At 40.3% G+C, this 12,572-nt stretch overlaps 1 protein-coding gene across 1 annotated transcript in view; it reads left to right on the top strand.

Moving 5' to 3' along the window:
• Positions 1 to 12,572, top strand: part of Rim (Rab3 interacting molecule) — a 62,361-nt gene that overhangs the window by 19,811 nt on the left and 29,978 nt on the right. The window contains exons 4-7 of the mRNA XM_018537989.1: positions 180 to 407; positions 1,292 to 1,520; positions 10,509 to 10,728; positions 12,316 to 12,508. Of these exons, the coding sequence (XP_018393491.1) occupies positions 180 to 407; positions 1,292 to 1,520; positions 10,509 to 10,728; positions 12,316 to 12,508 (870 nt within the window). The remainder of the gene's footprint in view (positions 1 to 179; positions 408 to 1,291; positions 1,521 to 10,508; positions 10,729 to 12,315; positions 12,509 to 12,572) is intronic.

Genomic DNA, 12,572 nt, shown 5'->3' with positions numbered 1-12,572 from the left:
CATAAATATGTAACGTCGCACCGTGATAAGTTCGCAATAATTCGCACATTTGATATCTCCGCGATTTATTTATTCACGAACGGAAAGGTCGAGGCGTCATAACTGAAGAATTATCAGCCCGCGCCCTCGCGATGTATTACACGGAGTACTCATAGTGAGCCTCGTTCCTGTGGTTGTAGATCTCGGGTCGCCGGATGTCCACGAGCGACAGTGGGGTGGAAATGTCTGTTTCACCTCACGCGAGAACTTTACCGACACCCCACGTGGTTGGTTCTTACCCGGTGCAACAAACTCCGAGACATCCTGCAGCCTATCCTGACGACGATCCCAATTTATACCGAGGCGAGCTTGACGGTCTGATGAAGCAACATCCGCAGAACTATTCGAGACAACGATTGACTTATCAAGTGAGAAAAATCCGATAATTTTGAATCGATAAATTTCAATTCTTATGCAAAATAGAATAGATGTACCCGTGTGAAGTTGGCCCCCCAAAATTAAAAAATCAATTTTTTTCTTCATGCATTCGTTTGCTCACGAATGCTCAGTTGGAATTTTCGTTTGCTCACCCTTAGTTCAAAAGATATACGAAAATTATGTTTTGTGGGGCCAACTTTACACTAGCCCCTCAATATTAAAAAATCGATGTTTTTCTTCATGCATTCGTTTGCTCGTCGTTTGCTCACGAATGCTCAGTTGGAATTTTCGTTTGCTCACTCTTAGTTCAAAAGACACAAGAAAATTAAGTTTTGGTATCGAATTAAAAAATCGAGCAAACGAAAATTCCAACTGAGAATTTGCGAGCAAACGATGAGCAAACGAATGCATAAAGAAAAAAATCGATTTTTTAATATTCGTTGGCCAGCTTCACACGGGTAATAGATGTGCAGTCGCGTTAAATTCGGCGAGATAATTTTGTTTTCCAAAGTTTGCAAATTTAACGAAGTGTGATAACAATAAGTAATAGCAAATAACCTTCACAATAGAATATGATCTTCTTCGTTAAATTTTAATTTTAATTTTATTTGTGTGAAAGCATTAATAAATATTAATTAATAAGATAAAAGTATGTGTCATTTTTCATACATATTTATCTGACATAAAATTTTGGAATTTTATAATAATTTTTTAAAATAATAATACTAAATACTTTAATAGACCTTTTTATTTTATGAAATTCGTTATGGATCAATTAACGATAATTATATACGAAGGTTGCAACTTGATGTAATAATATCATTGGACCGACTCGCTGAATTTTATAACGTATCGATTATTTAATGCAATGCAGGATCAGGGTACAGACCTCGGAATGACTTACGGTCAGACACCGATGGAGACTGGCTCCGTTCGTTCTGCAGTGCACCCCTCGCAGCATTCGTTGCATCAGACGCAGGGCGGACGTTCCGCTCAACCTACGTCAACAGTGGGCGTCACGCAACAAAGAAGTTTCAGTAGCAGCGAGGAAGAACGAAGCACACCGGAGTGCGCCAGTGACGAGCCGGACGAATCGGAGAAGGGTAAGTGAATTCTTCAATCTCAATATTTACCTCTGATTATATTCTCATCACTCGCTATAAATTAACTAGATATTTCATTTGATTGATATCACTCGCGATATAAATTTCATTTGGATTCTTCGTTGAAGAATTTTAATTCAGAATAAAAATTTATAAAAATAAACTATTCGAAAATTAAAACTAATTTTTGTATCATAAAGTAAGATTTTGATTAATCTCTCTAAATTAAGTAGTATACAATGATTTGTATATTACGCGTTTTAAATACATTTTTCCGTCGAATCTTTTTTTTCTATTTGTTGTATTATTTGCTGTAATATTTTTATTAATTGGTAAAATAACTTTATAGATACCACGATAATTAAAATTTACGATACATTTATGTTGTATTTATTTATTTTTTATGAACGCTATTAGTAAAATTAAAAAGAAGTCGTTACATGGTCAATATCGCCGAATTTATTTTTAAGTGTACGATGGAAACATCAGGTAATCGAAAGAGCCAGCTTTATCCTTGAAAGTCAATGCGGGAGGAAACTCTAATCTTTCCAATAGATTTGATTTACGAAGAACATACGTATTCACGATATCTATACACAAGGCGGTTATAGAAAGTGTAGTCGATCAATCCAATGCTTGTGTTTGATTGTAAGATAATATATACGTATATTTATATAATATAAAATTGAAAGATTTTATATTAAATATGTGTGCAATGCTACTAAATTAATTTAATAGACATCGGATACAAAAAAATCCAATTACATATATAATTCTTCATTCCGATAGTTTTTATTTAAACTGTATTAAATTATTTCATGATTGTTATTAAACTGAAAAAAATACAAGGAAATACTGTGTGTGATTTAATTGTATATATAAATTTTTCGTTTGTTTAAAATATGATAAAGATTCTACCATCAATTATGAAATACTTTACAATTATGAAATACGAAGAAATATAGATCAGCTGATCCGTTCCGTTAATTGATTATCGAAGTGATAAATTTTACGCACGTGTCAGCAATATTTTGCTGTTTCGCTCATTTTTGTGGAGAATGTTCCATTCCTAAAAATCGGAGGAATGTGAGGGAATTGTGTGTATGATGTATAATATGCGATCACAGTTGATTAAACGCGAGATCGGCGAACTGTGAACCGACTCATCCAGGTGCTCACCTGTAGGGTGAAGCTCTCTCTCTCTCTTTCTCTCGCAAAGTACAGAAATAAACTGTATTCTACCTACCTCCACCGTGCATCACTTTTTCCATATGATGAAGGTCGGATGTGCCGCGTTTCTGCGTCGATCACATATAGCCAGAAGCCTTCGTGCGAAATTCGACGTGCCTGAACTGCCTGAGCATCTCGAGTCATCGTATCTGTAACCGCGATAACATAGATCGATAGCGTGAATCAAATCTTGCGTAAAATCTCATTCAGAGAGAATCCAATCGGTTTAACCGAGACACGCGTCACTGTTACCTTCGTGCGAATTTCTTGGTGCAGGACAACGCGATGGCGATCGAAACGGAATCGCGACGAATAATGCGACCGCGTTTAATAATTTCTACGCGAGTGCCTTTGTGTATGAAATCCCACGTTATATAACTTGAAGCGCACGTATCGATTTTACAATGGCCAGCGTACTCGGTTTCCTTTCGGTCCTCTCAGCGATCCTTTCGCGGAATATCGAATGAATTTGATTAGATCCGTGTTTTTTTTTTATTTTTTTTTAATTAAGAGGGAGAGGGTGAGGGCACTTTTAGAGATAAGGGGATACGCGCTCTCTTTTTAAATTCACCGACCGATACATCGCAATCGTGTATCCCGCGTCGCGCCGGTGTATCCCGCGGGAATTCTCAGGTTCTGCCCTCCCAGTCTCGCCGTTGCATTGATCCTTGGATCCTCTCGCCCCTCGCTCACCTACCCTTTCAACCCTCTCTTACGCTCTGCGTGCTTCTCTCTCTCTCTCTTTCCCTCCGCCCTTTCTCCCTTCGCCATGGTCTTCCTATTTCCACTCGCGTCCCTCTTTTTCCTTCTTGCTACCTCGCTACGCCCACACACTCACCGTGACGTCACGCGGCCAGCACGTGGGCGAATTCAAACATCTGCCCCTTCTTCATTTCTGAATAGTCTTCGACCTCTAACCGGCTAGGACTTGAACAGAAAAAAGGCCCGCCGACTCAAAGGCTCAGTACTCTCGCCGACTCTTAGAATGATTATCTTGCAGATTATTCCTCCTTCCACCAGCTGAATTTACGAGTGCTCTTCTAACCCTTCGTCTCGTTAACGCGAATTGATTTATCACTTTATCTCCTCTGATTTTGAAAGACGATTCTCTATATTGTTTAAGGCACATACAATACCGGTACACAATAAAATTTAACATTTTTCCAAGGATTCACTTTTGAAGTTGATTCGACCATAACTTCGAGCTCCGAGCAACGATATATTTTTTTTTTCAAAAAATAAAGAAAAAATCTATATAGTCGGCGAAATGGGGTTACGAAATGTCATCGGAAGCACAATGAAGATCACGTGAACACACACTAGTACGCCACCCCTCCACGCGGCTCCGTTACTTATGAACGGAGGCTGGGAAAACTCTGACATTTTCCCTACTTCTGGCGACGAGAGAGCTGCGTGCCGTACAATTGCGCTTTTCAAATCGACCGACGCGTCGCATTTTTTTTCCTCTCTTCCTTCGCGACGCGTTTTTTACAGTGGTTCCGATGGGAGTTCACGGGCTAATTTGTCCGTGCGCCGACCATTTTCCATGATTGATCGTCCGCGTGACAAACGAGAGTACTGTACTCGCGATAACCGTAATTATATTAGCGTTCACAGTGCAGTGTTTTATGTATCGCGGTAGTTTTTTTTTTTTTCTTGTATCACGTGCCACGCTGCACAACGGGATCGAACCTTCTCGAGAAAGCAGGGGGTGGAGAATAAACGGTCTTGCGTATAAATTTAATCCGAAGACATTGCAATTTGACGGTCGGCCGAACAAGGCTTTGGCGCTGTATTCATCTTCCTTTTTTTCCTCCCCTTTCTTTTTTATACCATGGAATTCTTGCTCAGTCATAAATCTGGCGCAGCGCGCACATCGAAATTAGCTTCTACGTAGGAATCAAGTCACGTTAAATCTACCGCGAAAAAATAGATAGCCGGTACAATAAGAGAAGAATCGCGCGAGAGATAAGAGTTAATCGTAATTGTACCCCTCAATTTTATGCTCTAACGATACTGCACATGTTGCGTGTCATTCAAAATATACGTATAATTCATTAGGCGCATATGTGTCTTTTTCAATTCAATTAATACGTGAAGATGCGTTCGGTTTTAATATAATATGAGGGGTAGAATGAAGGGAGCAGATCGTGAAGCGAAGCCCATAGTATTGCTTGTTACAAAAAATTAATGAAATTGCCTTCTCGCGAAACTAAAATGAGACCTCAGCAGAGGCGCAACGATTGATTACACAAGTTAGTTATGGTTTCATGTAAATGCGCAAACATGTAGGCGCGAAGTGCATACGCATACACGTTGCCTACCGTGTATCCGGCGATGCAAATAGTTAGAGCAACCTGCGCTAGATTTTGCAGAGTGTACGGCTTCGATCCTCGTTCCTGTCTTCCCCTGAGACACCCTCCACATTTATTTCTGTCATAGAAGGAGACACAGTAGGCCGACTGTCTGTAAATAACTTGATATTTCCTCTCGATCGTTGCGTGGATCGCTAGTTTAGGATAAACACGTAGGCCGGAATCAAGCGGTCGCTACTCTGCAGAAACTGACAACTGCAGACTACGCGTATCAAAGACACGCGTCGCGTCATACCGTTATGACGCACGGCCTGCCTTCAATAAAAATGCCAATAATAGCAATAATGCAGACTGATAGTGTCTGCTTTTTTCCCTCTTATACTTTTTCGTCGAAACGACGCGCGGTAAACTCTATTCATTAATGATGAGTATATTAAACACCTATTATACATATATTATTTGAACAAGATGAAAGAAAGGAAACAATAAGCATTGGATGATCGATTACACGCCCGATGGCGAAATTAATGATCAGTTTCGCACATCCACGGTTAATTTCAATTTTAATTTAACCAATTATCTGTTTTTTTGTTTTTTTTTTGCGGTGTTGATTCCAAGGAATCAGAGTTATAGAATTGATCGACGTGTAAAACTGGTCAAGAAGCATCTGGCTGTTCACATTTGAGATGAGAGATGAGGTGTATCTAGCCGAACATATTTCACTGAAAATTCTGATAAACGGACAGATGATCATTGAGTGTAGCAACGCAATTGTAAGTTTAAGATCGAGTAACAAGGAGTAATCATATTGTGAGAATCGCTTTTAAACGCGTACGACGCGCGAGGGAAGCGGCGGGCTAGCTCGACGGTGGTGTTGTTGCTCCCATTCGTAGATGCACAATACAATTAGTGAATATAGACAATTAGTTTGTAGAAGCGAGGTAAGTTACGTGTGCTCATATGTTATCCGGGCGATCGCCCGTTTTAATGGCGACCTGTAGAGAATCCAGATTTAAAGCGAGACACGTGTCTCTTCGCGAGGACAGGGAGGGGGGGAAAAAGGAGAGATATTTCAATATTTGTAGGGTAAATTAATTGCCATGAGAAATGTTTGCTGCACGATCGATGGCGGCTGGCAATAATCCACTTCTCGTCTAATCTCTAAATAATCTCTTCTCCATCATCCACATTCTCGCGCCACGCTTCTTAGGGTCGGAATCAATACGTTAATGAAGATTCTCAGTTTGTGATTTTCAACAGCCGCGCGCACCTGCGGCGTGCGAAGACAGCCCCAGATCGAATAATCCGCTTCTGACACCTGCGCTGATAGCGCGAACCGATGCGACAGTAATACACGCTTGAACGTCGTAATATCTAAAAAGTCTCGCTCTCGCCGTTATCGATTACGTCTCACCGACGAGAAAGCAAGCGGAGGTAAACAGGTATACTCGGCGCGCATTTCGAGTTCACCGAATTTCATTATCTTGGTAATGAGTCTTCGTTGGCGCGGTTTTTTTTCTTATTTATCCATACTCCTCGCGCGGCCGAACTTCTGTAGCTCAGCGAAATTTTTTCACGAGAAATAGGAGCGCAAAACGAGATAACCGTCGCCGCCGCCGCCGCGCGCCGCCGTCAACGACGGCGCTACGATGTGAAAGTGGGCGTAAAGCGGCGCCAGGAACGGGGTGGTAAAATCTTGGGGTGATTTATACGCGGTGAGTTGGTGTCATCTAACTTTTAAATTAAGATTCTCTGCACTTTTCTCCGACGCGTGACTCCTTCGCGGTCCCTCCTTCCGTTCGCCGAGATGACATCTGCTACCGCTCGTGTCCTGACCGCGCTCTCTCCTCTCTATTTATTACCCGACGCGTGCGTATCTCGTTGGGCAGAAAATGCCACGCTCGCGTCGCTAGGTACCTGCGGATGCGTGACTATTCCGCCCACTTTAAACGCGCGCTTAAACGCCCATCGACAGTCGCTTGTAGTCCCACATTTTACCGTTCACCGTATACCGAGAACGGCGTCTTTTATTCACGTCGTTATCGTTTGCGAGACGCAGATACGTGACGTAAAGCTTTTCTCATTGGTGTGCTCTTACCTCACAGTTTACCTCGCGGTTATGAATTTAGTGGAAATTGAGAATTCACGTTTATCTATTGGCGGATCCAGAAATTTGTCAAGGAGAGGAGACGCTGCACGTTATTGATACGCTGCAAGCGAAAATTCTTTTTTAGGTCAGATATTAAAAGGTAGAATATCAAATTATTATTTAAATTCGTAGAACGTTTTATTTAAAATTGTGTTAACTTAAAAGAATTGAATAATAGAATCTATAAATATTTTTTAATTTAAGAGACGCTCCTAAATATAAAAATATATAGGGTAGTATTCACAGTCGATTCTTATATCTGAGACACCCTTATAGGGCCAATCGTTGAAAACATTAAAAACATTTTGCCGCAAACGTTCTTCAAAAAGAAGAGGGGGGGGGGGGGTCATGGTCCCCTCCGTGGATCCGCCAGTGCACTTGTCGGACACCGAGAGTGAAATTTTTGTAATCAAATGGATTCTATCGTTACGGTCGTCAATGGAGCCGTTTTGCTTTTATCGTCTCTCATTATGTCGTAATGCCGAGATCGCAATGACACACGGATATCAAATGCACATTACCGCGTGGAACGCGGATATATAGGTGTCGTTGAATGATATAAGGATGCTCTCTCGTGGCGATCGTATTACCAATTTGTTAGTTTTACGAACCGCGCGAATCTCTTCTCTTTTTCTTTACCGCGCACGTCGCCTACGTACTGGACAATACATATATACGTGCAGCGAAACTTGTTCTCCCCAATGTCCCTTTTATATACGCTCTCCAATCTAAAAATATATTCTTTTACGATTTTTAATGTTTAATCATGACAAAATTAATGGTGCATTTCTTTCAGCGAGTGAATTATCTACGAATAACGACTTTACGCAACACACACTGTCTGACGTCAAAGAATCATTCGCATCTCGTGATGTTCTCGTAGCATGGTTGTAAAATACCGCTCGCGGTAAATTGAGAATCGTTGAATTGAGCGAAATGCTTTCGCCTTTTTATTTTGTGCGATTTTTTTATTCACAGATGTTCAACAGCTCGTTCTACCTCGTTCGTACCTATAACACACATCATTCAGTTTTTCTATTTACCTGCGTCTGCGTCTTGTGTTTAAACACACCGAGCACGAAATCTTGCACATATTCCCATCTTTTCGGTAGCCAAAATATATATATATTTATATTTATATATTTTATTATATAAAAAAAGATATATAATATATAAAAAATATATATACGTACACACGTAAAACTAGTTTATTTCTGATGTAGATGAACCGCAGCGGACAAGCTTATTTCGATGATTATTCGATGATTAGCAGTAAGTCAAACAGTAATATTGCAATGTGTAGTAGTTAAAGGGAGATCGACTTTTAGGGCAAAAGCCGCCGCCACTAGGGATGACTTCCAGGGGTACGCGGGAGAAGGCGGCTGACAGAATGAATCGGCAATTCCCCGCGGTACTTAATAATTTTATTACGTAAAAATACAAAGCAAATCATCTTTCGCTATATATTAATCGCTACACATATATCTAATTGTATGTATACTTACATATACATATATATAATATGTATATCTGTGCGTATGCGTGTGCATGTGTGTGTACGTATCTGCCGAACGGTCGTGCGTATCAAATATAGGGATTGATAAGCTGTTTCTTCTTTTTAGTTTATTAATAATTCTCGCGGCTTGACTACGCATACATTATGTTAATCTTTTTTGCCTATTCCTTTACGTTCCTCTCGCGCGGGATTTGATTACTTTTTTTTAAAATCCAACCGTCGCTCGCTAATCCAACTTCAAGATTAAACTTCATTGGGAACATACCGTCCATACTTAATTGTGTTTAGATTTCTTTTGAATTGTCTTGCACTTTGCAAAGAAAATTATCTTCCCACGCCCTCAGGGACACATTTATGTCAGAGTTACCAGATGAAGATAATGCGAGGACACACAGATATACATAAAGAAATAGTAAGTTTTTCTTCTACGAAAAGATCCCCGTCCTGTGTGACTCGCACGTCACGCGATGCGACCGATCGGCAGAGAATTGTCATAGACTTTATTTGTTCTACTTTGGACGGCTATGAATCGTGCACAGGTATATTTTTATCTATACTTCACTCAAGAATATACGCGTACACACATACAACTCCCACAATTATCTCCGCATCTCAAGATCTTCTGTTCGCTCGCAAAATACACATTATCTGGATATACGCATAGACCCGTAGTAGGTACTTTTCATTAATTGGGATGATGACGCTGCAGCTACAAAATTATATTTTTCAGATTGGGATTGGGTCTGTGTTTCATGTATCTTACTTTCGTGTTTTAATTGAGTTTTCCATATATTTCTGTCTTTGGCATCCGTACGGTAAGCGTCTAGATTTCCTTTAAACTTTTATAAGAGAAAATCGAGATAATTATACAGTTTGGGTATTGTTTTCCAGTATTACTGGTGTAATTTGATTTATATGAATGCGATCTTACGGAGGCCAAATTTGTATCTTTTCCGTCCATACGATAATTTTTCATGTTATTCTTTTGTGTCTCGCCCAGTGTTTTATGCAACGGATGAAAGTCTGTTACTTCTACCATTAAAATCCCGTTTTGTCCTAAGAAATATAGAAAGCGTTTCAATGCAGAACTTTAGATGGACATTTTGCCAAGAAAAAAAAAAAATTGTAATTATCGTTATGCACGTACGCGCACACGTACACACACAACCACACGATCCCTGCACAAATTTACGCATATAGTCATACCTTTTTAGCGTCTCTCGCCAATCGTGTGCCAGTCGTAGGCAAATTCAAAACGTACCGGTTCTACTTAACGCTTCTCAGACGTCGTCTATCGCACATTTATCGCGGGCAAGCTTGCACCGCTGCCTTATCTCGTTTCCGTTAGGAATATCGCTACACACAAAACGCACACACGAAGCTGACACGCGAAGTCAAAGAGGGAGAAACACCGGGCAGGACAGGGCGTCGCAGGAAGGTGTACTCGATTCGAGATAATGACAGGATTCAATGGTTTCGTTTTCGGTACGTAGATCGACTCGATTGCCGAAAAAGGAGACCCTCCATTTTCTTCCGTGAAAGAGAATGATCAAGGACGCGTGCGCAAAGAGAAGGTCTCGAAGAAAAACCGCGAGAGGATACGTTCTCTTTTCTCTACGGAGGTGCGGGAGAGAGAAGCGTAGTTGAAATTAAAGGTTTACGATACATTAAAAAAAAAAAAAAAAGAAAGAAAATATCTGCGCACGCGCTTTTTCATAGACAAGAGGAAAGGATGCGAAGGAGAAAGAAAAACACGAAACGTTTTGGATCTACTGTAGGGAAGGGGTGCTACCATCACGCGGGAGGTCCGAAATCGATGTCCAGTGGTGGGCGTAGGCACAACGGATCCCACAATGGGCACCACGGGTCGGGCGCGGGCATGACGGCCGTGGAGCATAACGGCCACCATCCACCGCGAGAGCCGCGAAAAGAAGAGAGCACTCTCGTCAGACGGAGCTTCCGAAGGTGCGGCGACGAGTGGCGTGCCGACAGTAGGAGGTGCGTTTCAAGGAGGCTGAGACGATCGTGTGCGCCGCTTTTTTCACTCTTTTTGCCGAACTTAATGGACTTTCTGCAATGAATTGTTACCTAAGTTTCAAGTCTTAAATCGTAGGAAATTAACCAATCACAGTCGAGCGTGAATAGAATAACCGGATTGGTCAGTTTCTTATAGCTTAAGACTTAGGTAATGACTTATCGTAGAAAGTCTCTAAGGCTGAAGCCACAGACTTCTGCGTAACGCATCAAACGTAAAGTATAAGAAAATCAAGTCACAGATGAGGTCACAGATCGATATTTATAATCTTAAGACTATCTTAAGTATAATCTCAAAACATCATGAACCGATCAGGTGGCTGTATTATTACATCTTAAGAGACATTACTTAAGACAGTTTTGAAATAAGAACGGACTATGAGAGGAAAGAAATAAAGGACTTTGGTTGATTTATTTTCTTATATGTTATATGCGTTATGCAAAACTGTGCTCTCGCTCTTACGCGGTAAAGCGCGACATCGTATTACAAACGAAAACAGAAAATGTTTGATGGAGTCTCGTCGCCGAGTGTCCCCATCGCACAAGTTTGACGTTACGAAATGGCACTTTTTAAAATTTACTGTAACACTATCTTTTACATTTCTTATTTTATTATAACTAAAAAATTATTAAATAATGGCTTTTTAATTGCATTTTATAATTAAACAAATTCTACATAAAAACGTTGAGAAATTAAACATAAATATAGTATCTATTATTGAAACTATGATGTGTAATCCCGCGCGCTTTACTTGAAAAGTTTTTCATAGATCAATGAACTTTTACGATTGGGGATTTTCATTATTATATACTTTACAAAATCGCGTTAATTGAAGATATCGAAAAGACAGATATTCTAATCGGGACACGTATTCGATTTAAACAAGAAACAGAAGTGATAACGTAAAGAAAGTTTCGTCGTTGGTCGAGGAACGATGATAACATATTTGTTTATTTTGCCTTATATCGTATTTTTTAAAACGTATGAATTTATATTGCATGAGTACAGTAATTAAAAGTAATAAATTGAAAAATATATCTCAGTGAAATATTTATAATATTATGCGATTAAAATTTTAGTAGGGAACACGCTGAATATTCTAATTCATCGTTATCGTAGTGTAACTCTATCTTTCAAATTATATTAGAAAATTTAAAACATATTTACGCTTTTATGATACGGGAATCGACGATGTCTGACCAAGTTTGTTTTTCCGAGTTTACAATATTGCTTCAATTGAATACATTTTTTATTAAAAAAAAAAAACGAAAATGTAGAAAACAAAAGTTCCTGACCAACAGCTTGGAAAACATTGAACGATGAGAAATCACTTGGAGGCAAAGCATAAGTCGATATCATATGTATATACCGGTTATATATGTTATCTGTCGATCGTGGCAGATCACACTTCGAGCTCGATCACTCGGTCGGATCAAATCGCGAAATCGAAATCGCGGCGGCGCGATACGACAAGACGAACACACACACACACACGGGCACCAATCTCTTATCGTTGTCGTGTCTCTGTGTGTATGTGGCGTGTCCATCAGGTTCACGGAGAGAAGGGGGAAAAAGACAGTGCGTTTTGACGGTGGGACCAATGTCGGCGGCCCTCAGGAGGAGGAATGGTCTTGGGAGGCCGATCGGCAGGGTAGCCAAGACAGCGCGACCAAAGACTCCGGGATAGACACTTCTAGCACCTTCACGAGCAGTGAAGACAGCAACAGGGGCGATCTGCCCAAGGTACGGGGCCAGGTTACAAGCGAGTAACGTCAACCGGCTCGAAAAAAAAAAAAAAAAAAAAAAA

The sequence above is a fragment of the Cyphomyrmex costatus genome, unplaced genomic scaffold (assembly GCF_001594065.2).
Source record: "Cyphomyrmex costatus isolate MS0001 unplaced genomic scaffold, Ccosl1.0 scaffold189, whole genome shotgun sequence".
NCBI lineage: Eukaryota > Metazoa > Arthropoda > Insecta > Hymenoptera > Formicidae > Cyphomyrmex > Cyphomyrmex costatus.
Note: the sequence above shows the minus strand (reverse complement) of the source record. Positions and strands in the feature narration are given on the sequence as shown.